At 44.1% G+C, this 26,655-nt stretch overlaps 1 protein-coding gene across 1 annotated transcript in view; it reads left to right on the top strand.

Moving 5' to 3' along the window:
* Positions 1–26,655, top strand: part of HNRNPLL (heterogeneous nuclear ribonucleoprotein L like) — a 122,300-nt gene that overhangs the window by 40,200 nt on the left and 55,445 nt on the right. Inside the window, exons 3-6 of the mRNA XM_040350780.1 lie at positions 6,729–6,966; positions 9,754–9,839; positions 15,671–15,767; positions 15,845–15,917. Of these exons, the coding sequence (XP_040206714.1) occupies positions 6,729–6,966; positions 9,754–9,839; positions 15,671–15,767; positions 15,845–15,917 (494 nt within the window). The remainder of the gene's footprint in view (positions 1–6,728; positions 6,967–9,753; positions 9,840–15,670; positions 15,768–15,844; positions 15,918–26,655) is intronic.

Genomic DNA, 26,655 nt, shown 5'->3' on the forward strand with positions numbered 1-26,655 from the left:
CAACCCCTCCCCCCTGAAAGGTGTCAAATGTGACACCGGAGGGGGGGAGGGTTCCAAAAAGTGGAGGTTCACTTTTCGGTGAACCTCCGCTTTAATTGCGTAGGTGTAGCAAGTTTGCACTATTTAAGAGGGGCTTAATATGTGACTACTTCAGAGTGCAGGAGTCATGAGTTTGTAAAGTACAGAGTGCTGGGGTCAGATGTGTGTAAAGTACATAGGTCATCTGGCAAAAGATGCATTACATGTGCCCAAACACTAGTCATGCCCATGTCATCAAAAACGCTGGAGGGGTTTGGACACACTAGCCCTCCAGAATACCTGACTGTATATAGTGCTCTCTGTGTACAGCCTACTACACCTTGCAGTACACAGAACACATATTGAGAATAATAGTTATCACTGAGATACAACAGCAGCAGAGAGGAGCAGTGGGCTCTGCCATACCTTTCACGGCCCAGGGTGCCCAATAGATGAAAACCAGCAGGATTTGGGGACCCATAAGTAAAGGAAGATGCATACACAGGAGCCTCTCTGGTTCGCTGGGGCCCCAGCTCTCTAGAACATGTGTGCCCAAGTTGTGCAGCGCCCCTTGGCCCCCCTTTATTTATACTACAGGAGAGGGAGGGCTAAAATCATATGGATAAAATATATATAGTACCGTGCAAAAGCTTTAGGCTGCTTTCACACTGAAAACGCAGTTTTACCGTTGTTTTTGCTGCACTTTTCGGCCGTTAGTGTGCCGCTTTTAACCCCTGCTAGCAAGTTTGGTGGTGCTGCACATTGATTTCAATGGGAAGGGAAGGAGCGGTGAACTCATCGCTAATGCGCTCCAAAGAAGCTACTGGTAGGACTTTTTCTGACGCCCTGCCAGCACACTGGAGTGAATGGGGCTGCTGTTTCAGGGCGCTTTGCAGGTGCTATTTATAGCGCTATAGTGCTTGCAAAGCACCCCAGTGTGAAAGGGGTCTTAAGCAAGGGTTCAGAAATGCTGTAGAGAGTGTAAAATGGCCTTAAATAAATATATTTTTAGCAATTTAATATATTACAAAGTGAAAAAATCGAAATCAAATCAATATTTGGTGCGACTACCCTTTGGCTTCACACCAGCAACAATTCTTCTAGGTACACTTGCACACACGGTTTTCGAAGAAACGGCCAGTACGATGTTTCAAACACCATGGAGAACTAACAACCGATCGTCTGTGCATGTAGGCTGCCTCAGACCCTTCTGTCTCTTCATGTAATCCCAGACAGACTCGATGATGATGAGATCAGGGCTCTGTGGTAGCCAAACTATCGCTTCCAGGACTCCTTAGCAGCTGCAAGATTAAAGGATAAGTTCACCTTTTAAATAAATGCAGGGGTGTGTGGGCTGCTCATTTAGTAACCTGTTACACCCTAGATATGGGTGTAACATGTTATGAAAGGTGAATTTATTCTTTAAGTAGTGGATGTGTATGGATTTTTGAAAAATAAGAATATCTTTTAGTGTCACTTTAAGCAGTGTGCACAGTAAGTTAGATGCTTACAGGGTTTCTTGCAACATCAACAGAGTACATGAACATTTCCCAATATTTTAAGGATAATATTTTAAGGTTTTCGGATGAAAAACGGACATACCGTATTTATCGGGGTATTGCGCGCTCCGGCAGCGTATAGCGCGCACCCCTAAAGTGGACCCGACATTCCTGTAAAAAAAGATTTTAGTACTTACAGTTTTGGTGTCTTGCGCGGCGGCCTCGTCGGGTCCGTCTGCGGCTTCGGGTGTCCTCTTCGTCGGGTCCGGCGTCCTTCTGCGGCGTCCTCCCCGCTCGATTGCCGCTTTCCCGCGCCGAGTTCGAATACTGCGCCGGCATATACCGATGGATCTGACGAAACAGCTGACGCTGTGAAACGCGTTATCCGATTGGCTGGCCTGGACTCCCACGTCACTTCCGGTGCGACGACGGATCGCTGCGCTCCACAGTGGAACGCACGCCGCATCCTATCATCTCCACTGGCTTCCAGAGTCCAATGTGTGTAACAGTCTCAGCGTGTAGCTGCCCTGGACATGGATTTCCACAGATGACGACACCTTTGTGACCCCAGGCTTTGCATCTTACTCAGTGCCCGTATTTATTCTCCTTTTGTGAGTAGCCATTTCATTGTTTTTATTCATTTATTTATTAAACTATGGCTCACTGCACTTAGATTGGCGCATCTTGTCCTTTTCTTGTGATTCCTTCAGAAGTTTGCTTCTGCTTCAGGTGCTGCCGCCAAGTGACTTCCATAGCCACGATTATACATTTCAACTAAGACTTTCCTTGGACATTAGCCCTAATCATGGACTCTTATTAATTGATGATAATTATTTTATATACCTCCTTTTTATTTTCATTATTATTGCTTGTATGCATTATTGGATCGTGCGCCACATACCATTTTCTTTACATTATACCGAGCGCAGTACACTCCTGTATAGTCGGGCAGGCTCGGCTACTCTCGCGCTCACGTCCTGAGGGCGTGAGAGGAGCCGAGCCTGCCCGACTATACACGAGTGTACTGCGCTCGGTATATGCCGGCGCAGTATTCAAACTCGGCGCGGGAAAGTGGGTATCGGCGTATATCGCGCAACCACGATTTTGCCCCGATTTTCAGGGCAAAAAAAGTGCGTGGTATACGCCGATAAATACGGTACATGTATCACAATGGGATTGCGGATGAACATCCGCTGACACCCGATGCTCCATTTCTGCAGACGGAGGAGTCCTTTTTTACCATCCGTCATTGGATCGGATGATCTGTGTTCATCCGATCCCCCCCCATAGAGGAGAGTGGAGATCTGACAGGGCGGTCCCTGCACAATGTGAAGGGACCGTTCTGTCATCTGCCGGCTCAGCAGGGATCAACGGAGCGATCCCCACTGAGCAAGCGTATGTTAAAGGAACGGATCCTCGCGGGATCCGTACATGTGAAAGGGCCCTAATGCACACGTTGGAGAGACCTAGTGTGTGTTTGTCATGATGTTTTGCTAAGTGAACAGCAGCCACTATTTTAGTAAAACGCATCCAATGTGACCCCTACTCTTTTTTTAAAATTAGAGAAGCAGGACACTGTCCCCAATCCACTAAAACGTGCTGTAGGGTATCTGTTGTCTTTAAAAAAAAATATATATGCTTTAGTGTGAAAATGGTTTTAAATGTAATGGTTATCCTCCCACTTTTAATTGGGATTGAGCCTTTATACACAGGTTATTAATATATACGGTAATTACTTATATATAAATGCATAAAAATAAAATATAAAAAAATATATAATATGCAACATCCTGGTACTGTTTGTTTTTTTATCAATATCCCCACCACACACTGATCTTGCAGCACATTGCTACACACTCTTAGCTTCTGTGTCTAGCACCTTAATCACCAGCGTATGCACTAGCATCCACACTGTTCTGTCAGCTCATCCCCACCCCATAACATGTGCTCTGGCACCTCTCCGGGTGTCAACAAGATAAATATGTGCTGCTCCTTGGCCTAAATACACTAAGTGGCAGAATGGAATCTGATCGTGACTGGCACCCTATTACAGACTTAAATATTAGGTAGGGGCGTGCTCACCTCTGTGATATATCTATTACAGTGTGCACCTAGAAACGTGTGCAGCTCAATAAGTCTCCCGGGATGGGTTCTGTATGGGAAATTCATCTCTCTCTTCTGCTGAGGTTAGGTTATGGTCCCTTGGAAGGGGCATCAAAGGGTTCGTAGACTCATAGGGGATGTTTAAAATGGAAGAAACTACACAGAGCACACGATTGAGCTGTAGAAGTTTGAAGTTGGGAAAACCCCCCTAAAAGCTCTAGTACTGTAACACCCCTCCTGTAGGTACAAGCTTGTTGTAGTATTTTGTAAGTGAACTTTTTATGTTACTAAGTGGAAGAAAAGCTAAGTTTGCTTTCTGTGGTGTTGTTATTTTGGAAAATATAGACTGTAGATAAACAGCTGCTGGTGATCCAGACTCCTTAAAGGGGAGTTCCAGCCAATATTTATGTTTATTAAAAAAATGTTTATCAAAAAGTGTAGCTGCTGGCTTTTAATAAACAGACACTTACCTGCTCCAGCGTTCCAGCGACGTGCCGGCCGGGGCTCCGCTCCTCTCCCCCCCCTCCCCGGCCGGCGTCTTCATTGTCACTGTGGGCACCCGGCCGTGACAGCTTTCGGCTTCACGGCCGGGCACCTACTGCGCATGCGCGAGCGGCACTGCGCACGCGGCCCGGGGCTGCGCTGTTTGATTGGACAGGCGATCGCCTAGGACCTGTCACGTGTCCTAGGCGATCGCCTACAGGGAGGGGCTGCCAAAAGGCGATTAAGCTTAATCGCCTTACCAGCCCCTCGGCGGAAGGAGGAAGTGGGACAGGAAGTCCGACTCCTCCTGAAGCCCCCACTCCCCCCCCCCAAAAAAAATTACATGCCAAATGTGGCATGTAAGGGGGTGAGGAGTGGGATAAGCGGGAGTTCCATTTTTGGGTGGAACTCCGCTTTAAAGGGGTTGTAAAGGTAAACAATTTTTTTCCCCTAAATAGCTTCCTTTACCTTAGTGCAGTCCTTCTTCACTTACCTCCTCCTTCCATTTTGCTTTTAAATGTCCTTATTTCTTCTGAGAAATCCTCACTTCCTGTTCCTCTGTCTGTAACTACACGCAGTAATGCAAGGCTTGCCCCCTGGTGTGGAAAAAGCCTCTTGAGGGGGCGAGCAGGAGTGTCAGGACGCCCACTAACACACAGCTAATTTCTCTATCTGCAAAGTAAAGAGCGTCTACTTTGGATGAGGTAAGTGAAGGAGGACTACACTAAGGTAAAGGAAGCTATTTAGGGAAAACATTTTTTACTTTTACAACCCCTTTAACTTAAAAAAATGAATATACAGCAGGTAAAATAAGTATTGAACACATCATCATTTTTCTAGGTAAATTTCTAAAGGTGCTATTGACATGAAATTTCCACCACTTGTCAGTAACAACACATGCAATCCATACATACAAAGAAACCAAAAAAAAAATTCAGAAATTTAAGTTATGTGTAATAAACTAGTGACAAAGGGAAAAAGTATTGAACACGCTAACTGAAATGTATTTATTACTTTGTACAAAATCCTTTGTTGGTAATGACAGCTTCAAGATGCCCCCTGTATGAAGAATCTAGTCACATACATTGCTCAGGTGTGATTTTGTCCCATTCTTCTTCCACACAGTCTTCAAATATTGGAGGTTTTGTGGGGCTCTTCTATGAACTCTGATCTTTAGTTCCTTCCATAGATTTTCTATTGGATTCAAGTCAGGTGATTGGCTGGGCCATTCTAGCAGCTTTATTTTCTCTTTCTTTAAAACCAATTGAGAATTTCCTTGGCTTTGTGTTTGATTTCATTGTCTTGCTGAATTGTCCTCCCTCGTTTCATCTTCATCGTTCTGGTAGATGGCAGCAGATTTTTATCAAGGTCTTGGTCCATTTATCCTTCCTTCAATGAAATTAAGTCTGCCAGTACCATATGCTGAAAAACAGCCCTACACTATGATACACAACTTCACTGTTGGTATGGTGTTTTTGGGGTGATGTGCAGTGCCATTTGACCTCCAAACATGGGGTGTATTATGACATCCAAAGATTTCAATTGTATACAATATTCGCTGTGGCTGGTTTATGGTGAAATTATGTTCTTTCCACTTCCAGATTATGGCTCCAACAGTGCTCACTGGAGCATTCAGAAGTTTAGAAATCCTTCAGTAACCAGTGCCATAATTGTGTTTTGCAACATTAAGGTTGTGAAGGTCTTGAGAGAGCTCTTTGCTTTTACCCATCATGAGATGTTTGTTATGAGACACCTTTTTATAGGCCATCAGTTGACTGATCAAGCTGATATTTGCACTGACAAGAGACAGGATTGCTTTCTAATTACTGATAGATTTCAGCTGATGTCTTGGCTTTCCATGCCTTTTTGCACCTCGCTTTCTTCATGTGTTCAGTACTTTTTTCCCTGTGTCATTCCATTTTATTACACATAACTTAATTCCTGAAATTATTTGTTTTGCTTTCTTTGGATGAATTGCATGTGGTAAACATGTCATGTCAATAGCACCGTTAGAAATGTATTTACTGTATTTATTGGGGTATAGCGCGCTCCTGCGTATAGCGCGCACCCCTAAAGTTGCCCAGAAATTCCTGTGAAAAAAAGATTTTTGTACTTACAGTTTGGTGTCTTGCATGGCGTCCATCGGCGGCCTCGTTGGGTCCGGCGTCCGTCTGCGGCTTCGGGTGTCCTCTTCGTCGGGTCCGGCGTCCTTCTGCGGCGTCCTTCTCGCTCGTTTCCCGCTTTCCCGCGCCGAGTTTGAATACTGCGCCGCAGTACACTCGCGTATAGTCGGCAATGCTCGCGCTGACGTCCTGGACGTACAAGACGTGATCGCGAGTGTAGCCGAGACTGCCCGACTATACACGAGTGTACTGCGCTCGGTATATGTCGGCGCAGTATTCAAACTCGGCGCGGGAAAGCGGGTATCGGCGTATATCGCGCACCCACGATTTTGCCCTGATTTTCAGGGCAAAATAGTGCGCGGTATACGCCGATAAATACGGTACCTAGAAAAATGGTGACGTTCAATACTTATTTTACCCACTGTACATATATAATATAATCTCAATTTTACTGCCAAAAGTGATCCGGTAACTAACATACTAACCTTTCTTTTCTTTGCAGTTATGTGATGATGATGCCCTTTAAGCGTCAAGCCTTGGTAGAATTTGAAAATACCGAGTTTTCTAAGAAATGTGTTACATTTGCTACCTCTGAGCCTGTGTATATAGCAGGACAGCAAGCCTTCTTCAATTATTCCACAAGCAAGCGAATCACACGGCCAGCAAACACTGAAGATCCTTCTGGGGGAAATAAAGTCCTTCTACTATCGATTCAGAATCCCTTATATCCAATCACAGTTGTAAGTCTGCTCTCGTGTACTGATTAGAATTCGTGTGAGAACTGGTGCTTACTCTAATGTAAATGAATGTTCTAATAATGAAATGCATAGCCACGTGAACATGTGTTCATTATACATCATTTATATTATTTGTCTGCTGTGGTTCCTGATAGATTATTGGGGAAACGATCAGTATATAAATATTTGAGCTGCAGCTGCTAACTTATTTATATTGTTGCATGATCAAGGGCTGTCTTTCTAATTCCCGCTAATTGGTCTGCATTTCCAACAGCATAAACCGAAGCCGAATAGAGGGGTCTCAATAACCTCTAACTGACTGCCACGTAGGTTGGGATGGGCAATTGCTTGTTCAAATGCATGCATTTTGGAAAGGAACGCCTCTTTAAAGCATAGGTTTACTTGTCCTCATCAAGAGGGCTTACAACCTCCAGGCTAAATGGAAAGCCTGTCTACATGCTCCTTGAGGCAGAGAGGTACAGCTATTTATACTCTGACACCTAACAATAAGCAATTCAAATAAGCACCTTCTGACACTACTGTATCATTAAGGCCGGGTACACACGGACAAACATGTATGGTGAAAGCGGTCCGTCGGACCGTTTCCACCATACATGTCTGCCAGAGGGCTTCTGTACGATGGTTGTACACACCATCGTACAGAAGTCCGCGCGTAAACAATACGCGGGGCGTGTCCGCGGTGTCGCCGCGTCGATGACGCGGTGTCGCCGCGACAATGACGCGGCGACGTGGGCGGCCCGCCTTTAAAATGCTTCCACGCATGCGTCGAAGTCATTCGACGCATGCGAGGGACGGCGGGCGCCTGGACATGTACGGTAGGTCTGTACTGACGACCGTACATGTCCGAGCGGGCTGAATTCCAGCGGACTGTTTTAAAACAAGTCCAGGAATATTTGTCTGCTGGGAAAAGGCCCGGCGGGCAAATGTTTGCTGGAATTCGGCCCGCTCGCGCCCACACACGACCAAACATGTCTGCTGAAACTGGCCTGCGGGCCAGTTTCAGCAGACATGTTTGCTCGTGAGTATGGGGCCTAAAGGGGCGTTCCAGCCGGTTTTTGTTTATTAAAAGTCAGCAGCTACAAAAAGTGTAGCTGCTGGCTTTTAATAAACATACACTTACCTGTTCCATGGTCCAGTGATGCGCCGCCCGGAGCTTCACTCCTCTCCCCCCCCACCTTCTCCGCCAGCGCCTCCATTGTAACTGTGGGCACCTGGCCGTGACAGCTTTCGACTTTACGGCTGGGCACTCACTGCGCATGCGCGAACGGCGACCTGTCATGTGTCCCAGGTGATTGCCTACAGGGAGGGGCCGCCAAAAGGTGATATGATGTATCGCCTTAGCAATCCCTGGGCAGAAGGAGGAAGTGGGACAGGAAGTCCCACTCCTACTGAAGCCCCCATTCCGCCCCCAAAAAAATTACATGCCAAATGCGGCATGTAAGGGGGTGAGGAGTGGATTAAGCGTTTGTTTTTTTTTGCCCAAGATGCTGCTCTGGACCTAAATTCTATTGTTTAATTGTTTAGTAGTAATTCAGCATTGCAGTTAACTCCCAGACAATCTGTAGATACACAAATCAGACACATGTACAGTACCTTTAGACTGGTTTACCTGCCAAATTATTTGTAATTTTGGGATCACATAGGTAGTTAAAACAGGCGGTTTAGCCTTATTTCTACTGCTCACCTCCAAAGGAACGTGGTGGCCACTCAGGTGAGTACACATGGCTGTGGTGCTTTGCTCTGCAGTGTGGCAATTCTAACTTAGCAGACAGATAGCCAGATTCAGAAAGACTGGCTTAACTTTGAGCCGGCGTAGCGTATTGCATATGCGCTATGCCGCCGTAAGTCAGAGAGGCAAGTGCTGTATTCACAAAGCACTTGCCTCCTAAGTTACGGCGGCGTATCGTAAATGGGCCGGCCTAAGCGCGCCTAATTCAAATGAGGAACAGGGGGCGTGTTTTATGTAAATGATTCGTGACCTGACGTTTTTTACGAACCGCGCATGCGCCGTCCGTGGACATATCCCAGTGTGCATTGCTCCAAAGTACGCCGCAAGGACGTATTGGTTTCGACGTGAACGTAAATTACGTCCAGCCCCATTCACGGACGACTTACGCAAACAACGTAAAATTTTCAAAAAAACGCTGTCCATACTTATCATTGGCTAGGCCAGCTATTTGTTCGGCTAACTGTACGCCTGAAAATGCCTTACGTAAACGGCGTATCTTTTCACTGCGACGGGCAAGCGTACGTTCGTGAATCGGCGTATCTCGCTGATTTACGCATTCTAGGCGTAAATCAGCGTTCACGCCCCTACCGGCCGGCGGGACTAGACAGCTAAGATACGACGGCGCAGGCAGTCGTATCTTAGCTACATTTAAGTGTAACTCAATTTGAGAATACACTTAAATGTACGACGGCTTAGATTCAGAGGTACGACTGCGTATCTACTGATACGCCGGCGTAAACCTCTCTGAATCTAGCTAAGAGTATAGAACGTGGTGCACGCTTTCTAAACTCACCCATTGAAGTGGAAGGGACCGTGTCAATTTTCACAGGGGGTAGTAGGGACTTCCACTTTTGTGTGAACCCACATAACATGGATACAGACAGCAATAAAACCCTGACCACTTCCTCTCTATCCATAACTAAAAAAATATTTTACCTTCAGTTATCAAGTTTCTGAATAATAAAAACATTTAAATATTGCAGTGCATTTATTGTTTTCACAACTATAAAATAATTGTATTCCTTATTTCTTTCCTATAGGATGTCTTGTATTCAGTCTGCAACCCAGTAGGAAAAGTGGAGCGTATAGTTATTTTTAAGAGAAATGGGATTCAAGCCATGGTGGAATATCCTTTTTTTTTTTAGCTATTTCTTTCAATGTTTAGAAAGGATAAAATCAGGAATATAAACAAGGTTTGTTTCATAGAGATTTCATTGGTATGTGTTTTTTAGAACTGGTGGGATAAACTGCTTTCTTTCTCGTTCATTGAGACACACAAGATTCAGACAGCATAAGAAAAATTGGCCAGGCTGGCATAACCCACTCACATTTTCAGCATGCTTAGTTGTTTTGCTATTGTCCTAGAAGGGTGAACACCTTTTCTGTAATCAGAAAAAGTTTAACCATTTTGTACTAGCCATTTCTTTCAAGATTATTTTCTTTATCATAGATCACAGCCCATAGGAGGTATTCAGAAATTTAGGGCTATGCTGCCATCTTCAGGAGTCTGGACACAATCAAAGCTGTTAGGGCAGTCCTGCATAACCTCTATCACTCCTAGCATGCCTTCAGTTTTTTGCAAGTATTCTTGAGTGCTTTCCAGATGGGCTCATCTTCAGCATTGCCTCAGAGCCCATACCCGGACCCCACAATGAAGATGAAACCAGGTTTTCCTGCAAGAGAGAGTGGAGCTGTCAGCTCGATGTTGGGGGTAGGCGGGACCGGCCGGGGTGGGCGGGACCCAGCAGCTATATTACACCGGCCAATGGGATAGTATCTGGTTGGGCCGCTACGTGTATGTGGCCCCACCAACTTTATAAAGCCGCCCAATCATTGGCTGGTGTAATTTAACTGCTGGGTCCTGCCCACCCCCGACATCGAGCTGACAGCTCCTCTCTCTCTCTTTCACACAGTTATAGTTACACTCGGCTTAGTGTGAAACCTATCAGTGCCACCAGCCAGTGCCATCTGTCAGTGCCACCCACCAGTGTCACCTGCCAACCAGTGCCATCCGCCAATCAGTGCCACCTGCCAGTGACAACCAGTTCCAATTGCCAGTGCCACTGCCAATCAGTGCCATTTATCCCAACCAGTGCCATCTGTCAGTTCCAAACCAGTGCCACCTGCTAGTGCCAATCAGTGCCACCTGCCAGTTCCAAACCAGTGCCACCTGCCAGTTCCAAACCAGTGCCCTCATCTGCATCTTCCTTGACTCCTTTTGGGGCAGATTCCTCCTCTTCCATGTCTAGGGAAGAATTTATTGCTGTTGTGGCTGAGTTTTTGGGAAAACTTTCAGCCATGATTGCTGACTTTAAAACACAGGGGCCACAAGTGGGTTTCCTCGTCCTCTCCTCCAGAATCATCTGTTTCAGAATTTCCTACTGTGGCTGGAGATGCAGAGGTGGGTACCCTGTCCTTGGTAGATAACTTGATACTTAAAGTCTGTCTACCTGGATAAGCCTACAATTAAGAGACCCTGTAGCTAAGCTCACTGATGCAGTTCACATATGTCTAGACCTGGAACAACCAGAGTCAGCTAAAAGTCCCTTTCTTGTACAATCACTGTTGCACCCTTTTTTTTAAATAGGGATTAGCCTAACCCAGTTAAACTGGTTCTAAAGCCTTAACCACTTGGTAACCGCCCTATAGCCGAAATACGGCTACAAGGCGGTTCCCTAACTCTAGGAGGGCGTCAATATACGTCCTCCCAGAGAGTCAGAATTGCGCGCCCGAGCGGGCGCGCGCACACGCGATCACCGGCGCTCGCTGGGTCCACGGGACCCGCAGCAACACGGATCGCGGTAAGGAGCCAATGGAAGCGGCTCCTTACCACGTGATCGCGCCGTCCAATGACGGCGCGATCACTTGTAAACAAACCGGCGTCATGTAATGAGCAGCCGCCGCACTGTGGGCTGGATCTGTGACAATTGCAGTCACAGATCCAGCCATCCCTGCGCAATACTCTGCAATATAAAAATAATGATAAGCGCTAAAGTATGAGTGCAATACTCTGCAATACCCCCCATACTCTTCAATACCACCCCCCCATACTCTGCAATACCACCCCCCCCCATACTCTGCAATACCACCCCCCCCATACTCTGCAATACCACCCCATACTCTGCAATACCCCCCCATACTCTGCAATACCCCCCCATACTCTGCAATACCCCCCCATACTCTGCAATACCCCCCCAATACTCCGCAATACCCTCAATACTCCAATACCTTGCAATACGTCGCCTATGGGGATTTTTAAGTAGCAACGTTTGGCGCAATTTCACGAGCGTGTGCAATTTTGAAGGGTGACATGTTGGGTATCTATTTACTCGGCGTAACTTCATCTTTCATATTATGCAAAAACATTGGGCTAACTTTACTGTTTTTTTTTTTTAAGCACAAAACAGTTTTTTTTTTTAAAACACGCGTTCAAAAAATTGCTGCGAAAATACCGTGCAAGATAAAAAGTTGCAACAACCGCCATTGTATTCTCTAGGGTATTTGAAAAAAAAACATATATAATGTTTTGGGGTTCTATGTAATTTTTTAGCAAATAAATGATGATTTTTACATGTAGGAGAGAAATGTCAAAATTGGCCTGGGTGCTCCAGAACGCCTGATGGTGCTCCCTGCACGTTGGGCCTCTGTATGTGGCCACGCTGTGTAAAAGTCTCACACATGTGGTATCGCCATACTCGGGAGGAATAGCAGAATGTGTTTTGGGGTGTAATTTGTAGTATGCATATGATGTGTGTGAGAAATAACCTGCTAATATGACAGAAACTAGATTTTTTTTTTTATTTTTACAGAATTTTCAGTCTTTTTTCTTTTATAGCGCAAAAAATAAAAACCGCAGAGGTGATCAAATACCACCAAAAGAAAGCTCTATTTGTGTGAAAAAAAGGACAACAATTTCAGATGGGTACAATGTTGTATGACTGAGTAATTGTCATTCAAATTGTGAGAGCACCGAAAGCTGAAAATTGGTCTGGTGATTAAGGGGGTTTTCGTGCCCAGTGGTCAAGTGGTTAAAGGGTAACTCCACTTTTGTGGGGGGGGGGGGAATAACAAATAAAGAAAAATAATAGTGTATACAATTGCGACATAAGTCATATTGTAATGTTATTAAAAATTACTTTCCCCTTTCAATCTGCAGCCACTGTAAGTTTGTGAGAATGCATTGCAATATGGCTACCTGGAGGTGTTCTGTACACAGAGTGTGTACTGACCACCCCCAGAAACATAATTCCCTGCTTGTGTGATAGGCTCACCAATTTTTCCAGAAGTCTGCCTAAGATACAAGTCAGATTTCAGGCATTCCCTGCAACAAAAATTTCATTTTTGGTGAGACACTCCCAGTAGGAACATATCTAAAGGTTTTCAGGCCCATCAGATTTCCTCATTAGTGCCCTGCAGGTGCACACCTGATAGATAATTATAAAACCACTCCCATTAGACCCAGTCATCACTGAGGCTCAGAGGAACATACAGGGATTACTTCAGAATAACAAAAGGTAGTAATCTGCAACAAAGGTTGTTATAATCCTTGCAATGTACATAGATCACCCAGAGGGGAATTTTTTTTTCTCAACAAAAGGGGAGTTACTCTTTAAGGTTTTTCATCTTAATGCATTAAGGTGAAAAACCTTCTGTGCTGCAGCTGCCCCCCAGAATGCTGTCAATCAAATCTCCTGACATGGAGAGGTGCGGGGCCGAGTCCCACTGTCTGTGTAAGTGGATGCAGCAGCTGGACCAAGAGCGAACATGCATGGGTGCCCCCATGCAGGGAGGGGCATGTAGTGCCGAAGAGGTACCCCAGAAAAAGAGGATTGGGGCTGCTCTGTGCAAAACCATTGCACAGAGAAAAGTAAGTATAGGCATGTTTGTTGTTTTTATTTTATTTTTAAAAACAAGGGTTTAATAAAATTTTATAGTTTTTACCCCTCTAAGCAATTTGCACAAAAATACCTTATGAAGGCTGAGTACTATACAAGTGGGCGGTCCCCTAAAAAATGTATGCTTTTAAAGTGAAACTACACTGCATCTGAGTGTACAAACCAAAATCCCTATTTTCTTCATTTTTGAACCCATTGACCCATATGCGGCCATTCGGCGGGTGGGCCTAACGCTAAGCGGCGTTAGGCCTAGAGGAGGATCTGGGCTGCTTTGTGCAAATCCACTACACAGATCAGATAAGTATACCATGTTTGCTATTTAAAAAACAAATTTGACTTTGGTAGCACTTTACTTTTTTTACCAGGTTGAGGTTCAGGCTTAATATGATGCCAGTTTCAGTGTCACTTGCTTGGGGATATCCCTATATTTCTGATTACCTCCTGTGTACTGTAATGTTAAAGAATTTTTTTTCCTTTTGCCTTTCAAATCCCTTTCGTGAAGTACATTACAGGACACTTCATTAAAGTAATTGTTTCCCAAATAATTGCATTTTAAAGCCCGCTGCGCAAATACAGTGTGACATAAAATATTGCAACAACCACCATTTTATTCTCTAGAGTCTCTACTAAAAAAAAAGTATATATAATGTTTGGGGGTTCTAAGTAATTTTCTAGCAAAACAAATGATTTTAACTTGAAACCAACAAATGTCAGAAAAAGTTTAGGGGTAGATTCACAAAGAAAGTATGCCGGCGTATCTATTGATACGCCGGCGTAATTTCAAAATTCCTGCATTGTATCTTTGTTTTGAATCCTCAAAACAAGATACGACGGCATCTGGGTTAGATCCGACAGGCGTACGTCTTCGTACGCCTTCGGATCTAAGGCCCCGTACACACGACCAAACATGTATGCTGAAACTGGTCCGCGGGCCAGTTTCAGCATACATGTTCGGTCGTGTGTAGGCGCGAGCGGGCCGAATTCCAGCAAACATTTGCCCGCCGAGCCTTTTCCCAGCAGACAAATATTCCTGGACGTGTTTTAAAACCGTCCGCTGGAATCCTGCCCGCTCGGACATGTACGGTCGTCAGTACAGACCTACCGTACATGTCCGAGCGCCCGCCGTCCCTCGCATGCGTCGAATGACTTCGACGCATGCGTGGAAGCCTTTAAATGGCAGGCCCGCCCACGTCGCCGCGTCATCGGCGCGGCGACGACGCGGACACGCCCCGCGTAGTGTTTACGCGCGGACTTCTGTACGATGGTTAGTACAACAATCGTACAGAAGCCCTCTGGCAGGCATGTACGGTGAAAACGGTCCGACGGACCGCTTTCATCGTACATGTTTGCTCGTGTATACCGGGCCTTAGATGCAATTTTTCGACGTCTGCTAGGTGGCGTTCCCGTCGTAATCCGCGCCGAGTATGCACATTAGCTATTTCCGCCGATCCACGAACGTACGAGCGGCCGTCGCATTTTTTACGTCTGCTTTTTTCGGCGTATAGTTACAGCTGCTGTTTTGTGGCGTATAGTTAAACCTGCTATGTTAAGTATGGCCGTCGTTCCCGCAGAAAATTTTATTTTAGTTTGCGTAAGTCGTCCGTGAATCAGGATGGACGTAATTTACGTCCACGTCAAAACAATGACGTCCTTGGGACGTCATTTAGCGCAATGCACGGCGGGAAATTTAGGGACGGCGCATGCACAGTTCGTTCGTGGCGGGGACGCGCTTCATTTAAATGAAACACGCCCCCCTACTCGCCGATTTGAATTAGGCGCCGTTACGCCGCGAGAGATAGACTATGCCGCTGTAACTTACGGTGCAAAATCTTTATGGATTCGAACCAAACTGCAGTAAGGTACGGGGGCGTAGCGTATCTTAGATACGGTGCACCGGGGCAGATCTTTGTGGATCTGCCCCTTAGTGTTTAAGTGGTTAAACTTTCCTTATTTACACACTGAAGTGTATTCCTTTGATCTAAAGGACAAATTAATCGTGCAGCTGTAATTTGCACTTACCTGCCTATTTGACTGAATGCCAGGTTCCTTAACACTAATGAACATTTGACACAGTGCACAGTGCCCAGAAGGCCAAAGCTGCATTAAATGGCGCAGACATTTATGCTGGATGCTGCACACTGAAAATAGAATATGCCAGGGTAAGTCTCACTCTTGTTGCGTGTATCTTTGTTTTCTCACTTGCCATATTATTGATTGTCTCTTTCATTGTGTGCAGCCTACACGTCTTAATGTTATTCGGAATGATAATGATAGCTGGGATTACAGCAAACCCTACTTGAACAGGCGAGGTAGGAATTTCAAACCAATGGTTTCTATGCAAACATGAGCAATACATTACATTTAGTCTTTTTGGTGGTGTATGGCAAAATCCTACTTGGGGTTTTGTTTAGATGCTGTCCAGGGTATTGTTTAAAAGGCTGTCTGTGACAGCTTGCAGTTTCCTACTTTTTCTTCATGCAGCCTCTTTTCACCAGTTGTCCCTTTTCACTTTATCGCTCTCACACTTTGATGAGGGGGAGGGATGCATTTCCAAATCATAAACTTGCACGCTGCTTTTCAACGGACGAGACTTTGTTCCTACGCGTTAAAGCTGGACAAGGCATTCAGAAGTCCAGAGGAGGACGTCTCGGCAGGCTGACTCTACACCTCTTCATGCATCACTGAGACAACTACAAACAGCTCTCCGAAATAACCATCCTAAAATCAGACTTGCAACTCACCTTGACTGCATTCTGCATGCATCCTTACCGCACAAGCTCTCAGTGGAGGACATTTGAAAACATTTTATTTATTTGCTTGGATTCAGTGTGGTGCTCTAGCTCCATGGAAGCTGTCACCTGGATGTATTCTGACTTATCTCCAGTAAAGTGGTTGCAAATCAGTCTTAAGAGGACTGTTGAGCATGCCCAAAGTTTAATACATTGACTTCTGAACTACTATATCCACGTATTACGGACCATCGATCAATGCAGTTTAGCAAACGTTTATACATGTCAAGTAACTGCTTTACCAGTGTACTTTCAATAATCAACAACAACTGCAGTGATTCATCCACATTTATTAAGGTCAAAGGGAGTGTAATATCCAACTGTTAGAGGAGCTCACATCTTTTAAAATGTGGTACATTTAAAAAATATATTTTAGTATAATTGTATTATTTAGGATGTGTATGACGTGAATAATTTGCTTGTTTGTATTTCCTAAATGAATGAAAACTGAAAAACAAACTATTAATATGTTCTATAGCACTTGTAGGGTATGACCTACCCTTTTTGAAAGCGTGTTCTTTAGTTGCTATTAAGGACCAAGGCCGCGTACACACGATCGGTCCATCCGATGAGAACAGTCTGGCAAAAACAAAAGAACAAAAGCTGGACAGCCGCACTCCAAAATTTTCTTTAAAAGAGATGTCTTTATTTTCAACTGTGCATACAGTCACTGCAAGCCCACAAAAATCAGTATGGCCAACGTTTCGCACTGGCGTCAGTGCTGAGCCATGACTAAGCACTGATGCCAGTGCGAAACGTTGGCCATACTGATTTTTGTGGGCTTGCAGTGACTGTATGCACAGTTGAAAATAAAGACATCTCTTTTAAAGAAAATTTTGGAGTGCGGCTGTCCAGCTTTTGTTCTTTTGTTTTTGCCATTACCGCATTGCCAACACCCTGGTGGTTCAACAACCCCTGATCATCACGAGGCTCACCTGGAGCAGTGAGAATTCTGTCTGGATGAGAACAGTCTGATGGATTTTTCCATCGGTTAACCGATGAAGCTGACTGATGGTCAGTCGCGCCTACACACCATCAGTTAAAAAAACGATCGTGTCAGAACGCGGACACGTAAACCACGTACGACGGCACTATAAAGGGGAAGTTCAAATCCAATGGCGCCACACTTGGGGCTGCTTTAGCTGATTTTGTGTTAGTAAAAGAAGTTTTGCGCTTTTCTATCTGTTGCAGCGTGATGAAGGTGCTATCTCCATAACGAACGCTAGTTTTACCAGAACGAGCGCTCCCGTCCCCTAATTTAGTCTGAGCATGCGTGGATTTTTAACCGATGGTCGTGTCTACTAGCGATCGCTTTTTTTCTATCGGTTAGGAATCCATCGGTTAAATTTAAAACAAGTTGGCTTTTTTTTAACCGATGGCGCCCACACACGATCGGTTTCGACCGATGAAAAGGGTCCATCAGACTGTTCTCACCGGTTTAACCGATTGTGTGTACGCGGCATTAGAACACTGATACCAATTGTACAGAACTTAGGTTGTGTGTTTTGACCTTGTGTGTATACAGTGACAGTGCAACTAAAGCACTTTTGTCCTGTGTGATATTGGCCATTTAAAGCATAGTTTCCCTTATAAAATATGCCAAAATAAGCAAAGGTATACAGAGTGGGTATAGAAAAGCATCACCCCACTTAAAAATATTAACATTTTGTTGCTTTGCAGCCTGAAATGAAGACACCATTTTTTGTTTTATCCAGCTGTATTTATTTAGTGCAATTTATAAAATACAAGTGAAAGATATAACCAACATGCCAGGAATGAAATAAATAAAATCAAAAACTGAATAACTGAGTTGGCAAAAGGATCGCCCCCTTCTTAAAAAGCATTTCAGTACCTGGTAGCGCAACTGAAGCAAACACTGAACTATAGGTGGCAAGGCAATGTCAAAAGATCTCCAAGATAAAGTTGTGGACAGGCACAAGTCAGGAAATGAATGCAATTTTTTCAAAAACTAGAAGCACAGTGAAGTCTATTATTATGTGGAAGGTATGTCCTAGCATGGCCTAGTCAGAGCCCAGATTAGGGCTCCAAAATCTGTGGAATGACTTGAAGACCGCAGTCCAAAAACAGTCACCATCAAATTTAACCAAACTTTAGCAGTTCTGCAAAGAAAAGTGGGCAAATATTGGTCTAGATGTGCAAAGTTAGTAGAGACATTTCCCAACAGACTAAAGGCTGTAATTGAAGCAAAAGCTGGTTCAACTGACACAAGGGGGTGATCCTTTTTCCAACTCAGTGATTCTTTTTGATTTTTTGTAGTAAGGTATATTACATAGATGTCATCCACTTCTCAGTAGAGTGGCCCCTAACCTAACGACCCATTGATCACAAAGGTGGTTGGAGAAATTAGATTTTGCTGCCTTATGACCAGTTGTCTAGGGTGTAACTTGATCCAAGAAAACAACAGGTATGTATGAATAATACTAGACTATATGGCCAATGTACTGAAAAATCAGGATAGCTACACGTTCATACCACTGTATGTATACAGAGTTTCAAGTTGTGCTGAATGTAAGATACCATAGCGTACAGTGGGGAAATTATTTATTTGATCCCCATCAGATTTTGTAAATTTTCCCACTTACAAAGAAATGAAGGGTCTATAATTTTTTATAATAGGTGTATTTTAGACAGTATATCAACCAAAAAAACAGAAAAAACACATTAAACAAATACTATAAATTAAGTTGCAGTTGTAAAAAAAGTGTTTTCTCCCCAAGCAAAACATGACTTGGTACTTGGTGGAGAAACCCTTGTTGGCAAGCACAGACCAGGTTTGCACACATCTCAGGAGGGATTTTGGTCCACTCTTTCTTAGGCTGGGTTCACACTACGATTTTCCTGTCCGTCAGCCGCATACGATTTCAGTATTGAAAACGTACGGGCCCGGACGGGAAAACGTATAGATAGACAATGCATTGCAAATCGTATGCACTCAGATGCATCCGGGTGCGTACGATTTGCTGGCAAAACGTTTTTTAAACGTACGCAAAACCGTGTTCAAACACGGTTTTGCGGCCGTTTTTAAAACAGTATGGCAAACGCATACTTTTTTCTTTAACATTAACGTCAATGGAAAACGCACATATGTGCGGTTCCATACGTTCCCGTCTGTTTCAGCCGCATACGGTTTTTCATATAAATCGTATGCGGCTGACGGACGGGAAAATCGTAGTGTGAACTCAGCCTTACAGATCTTCTCTAACTCCTTAAAGCGGTGGTTCACCCTGCTGAACAACATTTCAGCATACAATTCGGCATCGTAGCGCGAGCTACACTATGCCGGTCTTAATTTTTTTATCCCCGTACTCACTGTTTAATCGTACCTAGACGATTCCGTCTGCCGCGGGGAATGTGCGTTCCTAGCAAGAGGGAGGGTGATTGACGGCCGACTCTGGCACGTCACGCTCCCCGAAGACAGCCGGAGTAGGTCTCGGCTCTTCACGGCGCCTGCGCACAGGCTATGCGCAGGCGCCGTGAAGAGCCAAGCCTATTTCGGCTATTTCCGGAGAAGCGTGGCGCGCCAGAGCCGGCCGTCAATCACTTTCCGTCTGGATTGGAACGCCCATTCCCCGTGGGCAGTCGGAATCGTCTAGGTAGGATTAAACAGTGAGTACAGGGATAAAAAATGTAAGACCGGCATACTGTAGCTCGCGCTACGATGCCGAATTATATGCTAGAATAAAAAAAACAAGTTTTTTTTTTTTTTAATAGGGTGAACCCCCGCTTTAAGGTTTCATGGCTGTCTCTTGGCAACTCAAAGTTTCTTGGCTCTCTCCAAAGTTTCTATAGGATTAAGGTCTGGAGACTGACTAGGCCACTCCATGGCCTTCTTGAGCTACTCCTTTTGTTGCCTTGTATGTTTTGAGTAATTTTCATGCTGGAAGACCCATTCACAACTCATCTTCAGTGTTCTAGCTGAGGGAAGAAGATTCTCATCCAAGATTTTACAATGCGTGGCCCAGTCCATTGGCCCCTCAATGTGGCAAAGTCAGTCAGTACCTTTAGCAGAGAAATATCCCCAAAGCATAATGTTTCCACCTCCATGCTTGACTGCAGGGATGGTCAGAAATGTTTTTGTGTGTTCAGTAGCTATGATTAAACACTAAGTATAGTGTGAAACGTGTCAGCTTTGCCGGTGTGCTGTGACATGTAGTGCTGTTTTTCTATTAGGATTTACAATAAAGGCAATTTTTATTCGGAGTGCGGCTGTCCAGAAGAATCCGTTCTTTTGTTTTACAAACTGCAGGGATGGTTGGTGTTAGGGTCATAGTGAGCATTTTTCTTCCTCCAAACGCAGCGAGTTGAGTTAATGACCACAGCATTTCTCCCAATCCTTCTCTGAATCATTTAGATGTTCATTGGCATGACTGTACATGTGCCTTCTTGAGGAAGGGGACTCGCCGTGTTTGAAGAAAGAAAATAGCTGACTATGATCCTAAGAACACCATCAAGCACAGAGGCAGAAACATTATGCTTTGGGGCTGTTTCTCTGCTAAAGGTACTGACCGACTTTGCAGCATTGAGAGGCCAATGGATGGGGCCATGTATTATAAAATCTTGGACTAGAACCTTCTTCCCTCAGCCAGAACACTGAAGATGGGTCGTCGATGTGTCTTTCAGCATTACAATGATGCAAAACATACCGCCAAGGCAACAAAGGAGTAGCTTAAAGCGGGGGTTCACCCTAAAAAAAAATTCTAACATTACATTGAGCTGACTTCTGACACTGACATTATTCTGATCTTCTTTTTTTTTTTCATACATACCGTTTTATCGCTATTTTTCACCCCGGCTTCCGGGTAGTGAATCCTGCGGGAGTGGGCATTCCTATTCACAGGCTAAGTGATTCACGTGATGAGAAAAGATTCCCACCGGCCACGTCACGAGTTGCTGAAAGAAGCCGGACTGCGAGTCGGTTCTATATGGCGCCTGCGCACCGACGTTCGGCTTCTTTCGGCAAATCGTGACGTGGCCGTATGCGCCGGTGGGAAGCTTTTCTTATCACGTCAATCACTTAGCCTGTGAATAGGAACGCCCACTCCCACGGGATTCACTACCCGGAAGCCGGGGTGAAAAATAGCGATAAAACGGTATGTACGATTTTTTTTTTTAAAAGATCAGCATACTGTCAGTGTCAGAAGTCAGCTCAATGTAATGTTAGAATTTTTTTTAGGGTGAACCCCCGCTTTAAGAAGAAGCACATTAAAGCGGGGGTTCACCCTATTAATAAAAAAAAAAAAAAAATTTCTTCTAGCATAACATGAGGCATAGTAGCGCGAGCTACAGTATGCCTGTCTTTATTTTTTTAGTCCGGTACTCACAGTGTAATCGTAGCGACAAGATTCCGACCCCCCTCGGGGAATGGGCGTTCTTATGGAGAGGCAGCATGATTGACGGCCGGCTCTGGCACGTCACGCTTCTCGGGAAATACCCGAAATAGTCTGTGCGCAGGCGCCGTATAGCGCCGTGAAGAGCCGAGACCTGTTCCGGCTGTCTTCGGGGAGCGTGACGTGCCAGAGCCGGCCGTCAATCACCTTCCCTCTCCATAGGAACGCCCATTCCCCACGGGGAGTCGAAATCTTGTGTCTACGATTACACTGTGAGTACGGGACTAAAAAAATAAAGACAGGCATACTGTAGCTCGCGCTACTATGCCGAATTTTATGCTAAAAACATGTTAATAAGGGTGAACCACCGCTTTAAGGTCATGGAGTGGCCTAGCCGGTCTCCAGACCTTAATCCTATAGAATTTTTTTGGAGGGAGCTGAAACTTTGAGTTGCCAAGGGACAGCCAAGAAACCTTAAAGGGGTTGCAAAGGTAAAAAAAAAAATCCCTAAATAGCTTCCTTTACCTTAGTGCAGTTCTCCTTCACTTACCTCATCCTTCGATTTTGCTTTTAAATGTCCTTATTTCTTCTCAGAAATCCTCACTTCCTGTTCTTCTGCCTGTAACTCCACACAGTAATACAAGGCTTTCTCCCTGGTGTGGAGTGTCATGCTCGCCCCCTCCCTTGAGGGGGCGAGCAGGAGAGTCAGGACGCTCTCTACGTTGCAGATAAAAAAAGGAGCTGTGTGTTAGTGGTTGTCCTGACTCTCCTGCTCGCCCCCTCCCCCCTCAAGGGAGGGGGCGAGCACGACACGCCACACCAGGTAGAAAGCCTTGCATTACTGTGTGGAGTTACAGAGAGAAAAACAGGAAATTAGGATTTCTCAGAAGAAATAAGGACATTTTAAAAGCAAAATCGAAGGATGAGGTAAGTGAATGAGGACTTGTGAATCTAACTACAAATGCTTATTCTACTCTCTGAACTGCAACTTAATTTATAGCGTTTGTTTTATGTTTTTTTTCTGTATTTTTAGTTGATATACCATATACGCCAGAAAATAAGACCTTTTACACTTAAAAAAATGCCCAAAAATCGGGGGTCATCTTATACGCCGGGTATAGAATGCTGCCCGATGGATGTCAGCCCCCTGGATGTCTGTTAATACTGTATGTGGCTTCAGCCACATACAGTATTCGCCGCTGAGCCAATCCCGGCGAGCAATGTATTCTATTAATGAATACAGAGCCTGCTCGGATTGGAGTAACAACCTCTGCCAATCCGAGCAGGCTACATACAGTAGCCTGCTCGGATTGGCTTTGAGAGAGGGAGAGAGGCACTGGCTGATGATGCTACAGCCTCTGCCAATCCAAGCAGGCTTTGTATTCATTAAAAGAATACATCGCTCGCCATACTTCACAGGGTAAATCCATTCACTGATTTTCACTGGAAAAATAGGGGGTCGTCTCATACGCTCAGTCGCCTTATACACCGGCAAATACGGTACTGTCTTTTATCATTTAAAATACACCTATGATAAACATTTTAGACCCTTTATTTCTTTGTAAGTGGAAAAACTTACAAAATATGCAGGTGTTCAAATAATTTTCCGCACTGTATGTTTTAAAATATTTTTAGACATTATTATATAGCTACAATTAGGAAATTAGGACCCAAAAAGGAATATTAAAACATTTTCAATTTGTTTAGGAAAATGTTTGTAAAAAGATCTTAATGCTCAGGATATTTTAAACATTTTAGTATGTGTGTGTGTGTGTGTGTGTGTGTGTATGTATACATGTACTCCTAGTTAATGTTTTGGAGTATATCTTCATGTGGGTGTCCTGTAAAAGTTTGTGTTTCTTTAAGTTGTTTAGGCCCTCTCTACTTTTATGTTGCTCCCTGGTAGGTAAGCAGTTATTTCCTGCAAAAATGTGGCCCATGGGTGACCCGCCCGACTCAACAAAAGTTGATTTAAAATTATCAGCTGAACAGCCCTCCTATCTGAAAAGCCCTCTATTGGCTGAACAATCTTATTAGATGTAGTCATTGTTTGGGTATAGCTGGCAGTGGAGGTTCTTCCAATCCATACTGTTTAGCATGAATGTAGGGATCGGTTGCGGTTCTATCCTTCGGCTATCCTTCGGCTGATTTCACAAGAAAAACAATGGTGTGCTTGGTTTTTTGGCTGTCCTAGCTTCATTCAGCAAGAGCCCACAGCGTAGCACTCGCCGCATGTCACTGGAGAGCACATTGAACACATTTTATAAGTGGTCAGAAACTTGTAAATAACTCATGAAAGAATAAAGTTATGTTAAAACCAAGCACACCATTGTTTTTCTTGTGAAATTCCCAATAAGTTTGATGTGTCGCATAACCCTCTTCCTATTGAAAAAACTAAAGTTGGATTCAAAATGACCGACTTCAAAATGGCCGCCATGGTCACCACCCATCTTGAAAAGTTTCCCCCCTCACATATACTAATGTGCCACAAACAGGAAGTTAATATCACCAACCATTCCCATTTTATTAAGGTGTATCCATATAAATGGCCCACCCTGTACTTTTAAATGGCATGACTTTGTTTTGAAGCTGTGTGAGCGAATTTTTCATCACTATGGGTGACCATGCACATTCCTTGTTCTAAGTTTTGGTATGTTTTAATCTGATCCCCTGCCAGTAGAAAGAACTTTGCTGTGAACAGACACACTTACAGATTGAGCCTACATTGTAACTGTAATTTACTAAATAATTGTGGATTGCTGTCAAATTTTATTATAAAAAATGTATATATGTTTTTGTATGCATTTTCTGTCCAGCTCTTCTATTTCAACACTGTTCATTTATGTAGAATGTTAATTGTGAAACCATGTAATACAGGTTGTTTTTGGATTATGCTGAAACCTCTTGAAAGGCGACATCTTTGAAAATATCTTGCTGATGAAGCTTGTAATTGATTTCAGGTACTGTTTTTGTTATCTGAACCTATTTGTTGATGTAGTCTGTTATATTGTTGTTATACCGTTCTAAAAATCTTTTATTATTTTTTTTATGATTGTGCCAAATATGTACATGATTAGGCTTGAACAATACGTTTATCTTTTTTGAATAACCAGACAGGAGGATAAGAGGGCAAGAGTCTAGACTATTTCTGGTCATACATGTAGCTCTGTAACTGTTCACTATACAAATACTGTATCTTCTGAAGATGCATTGCACTAAATATATGAGCTGATCAATACACAATTGTTTTTATTAAAAGAAAAAAATGCACTTGGTGGAAAATCTGGTAGAATGTGCCCAAACTGATCTTCTCTTTCTTGTGTTCAGTGTTTGTTTCTGAACAAGAGCATTTAAAAAAATATGGAATCTATGGCTGATTGTTTATTATTGCATGTATGACTATCATAAGGGTGCTAATGCCCACAAAAAAAAAATCTGACTGGTGAGATCCTGAGCAATCTTTCTCCCTGGCACAGCAGACTGGTTGGATTGGTGCAAACAGTGAGTCCTATATTATCTGATGGCTGAAACAAGATCCGCACGCATGTGTATATCCAACCCTGTGTTACCCCTAGGCCAGGTAGAGCCTTTACTGAGGGGAAATATCCTATGATTGTTTTGTAATTGGGTATATATGAAATATTGCATTTAAAACATTTCATATTTATCTTTTTACAGGCAGCTCCAGGGCAGCGGGTTTTGGACATTTGGTTTACTGTTGCTCTTTAACTACTTTACAGTCACCGCTTAGAACGTCAGAGCAGTATTTCTGAAGTGCCATTTACAGTGCCTTGAAAAAGTATTCATACCTCCTTGAATTTTTTTTTTACAAATAAATATGTGAAAAGTGTGGAGTGCATTTGTATTCGGCCCCCTTTACTCTGAGGCCCCCCGTACACACGGCCGAGGAACTCGACGTGCCAAACACATCGAGTTCCTCGGCCAGTTCAGCCCTGAAGCCGCCGAGGAGCTCGGCGGGACGAGAGCTCCCATAGAACAACGAGGAAATAGAGAACATGTTCTCTATTTCCTCGCCGAGGTCCTCGTCGGCTTCCTCGGCCGAAAGTGTACACACGGCCTGGTTTCTCGGCAGAATTCAGCCAGAAACTCGGTCGGAAGCTGAATTCTGCCGAGGAAACTGGTCGTGTGTACGGGGCCTGATACTTCTAACTAAAATCTAGTGGAACCAATTGCCTTAAAAAAATCCTCAAATTTAGTAAATATAGTCCACCTGTGTGTAATTTAATCTCAGTATAAATACAGCTGTTCTGTGAACCCCTTAAAGGTTTGTTAGAGAACCTTAGTTAAACAAACAGCGTCATGAAGGCCAAGGAACACACCAGACAGGTCAGGGATAAAGTTTAAGCTTAGAGTTGGGCTATAAAAAAAATATCCCAAGCTTCGAACATCTCACGGAGCACTGTTCAGTCCATTATCAGAAAATGGAGAGCGTATGGCACAACTGCAAACCTACCAAGACGTGGCTGTCCACCTAAACTGACAGGCTGGCAAGGAGAGCATTTATCGGAGAAGCAGCCAAAAGGCCCATGGTAACTTTGGGAGGAGCTGCAGAGATCCACAGCTCAGGTGGGAGAATCTGTCCACAGAACAACTATTGGTCATACACTCCACAAATTTGGCCTTTATGGAAGAGTGGCAAGAAGAAAGCCATTATTGAAAGGAAGCCATAAGAAGTCCTGTTTGCAGTTTGCGAGAAACCATGTGAGGGACACAGCAAACATGTGGAAGAATATGCTCTGGTCAGATGAGACCAAAATTTTACTTTTTGGCCTAAAAGCAAAACGCTATGTGTGGCGGAGAACTAACACTGCATATCACCCTGAACACACAATCCCCACTGTGAAACATGGCGGTGGCATCATCATGTTGTGGGGATGCTTTTCTCCAGC

This window comes from Rana temporaria, chromosome 4, assembly GCF_905171775.1.
Source record: "Rana temporaria chromosome 4, aRanTem1.1, whole genome shotgun sequence".
In the NCBI taxonomy this organism is placed as follows: Eukaryota; Metazoa; Chordata; class Amphibia; order Anura; family Ranidae; genus Rana; species Rana temporaria.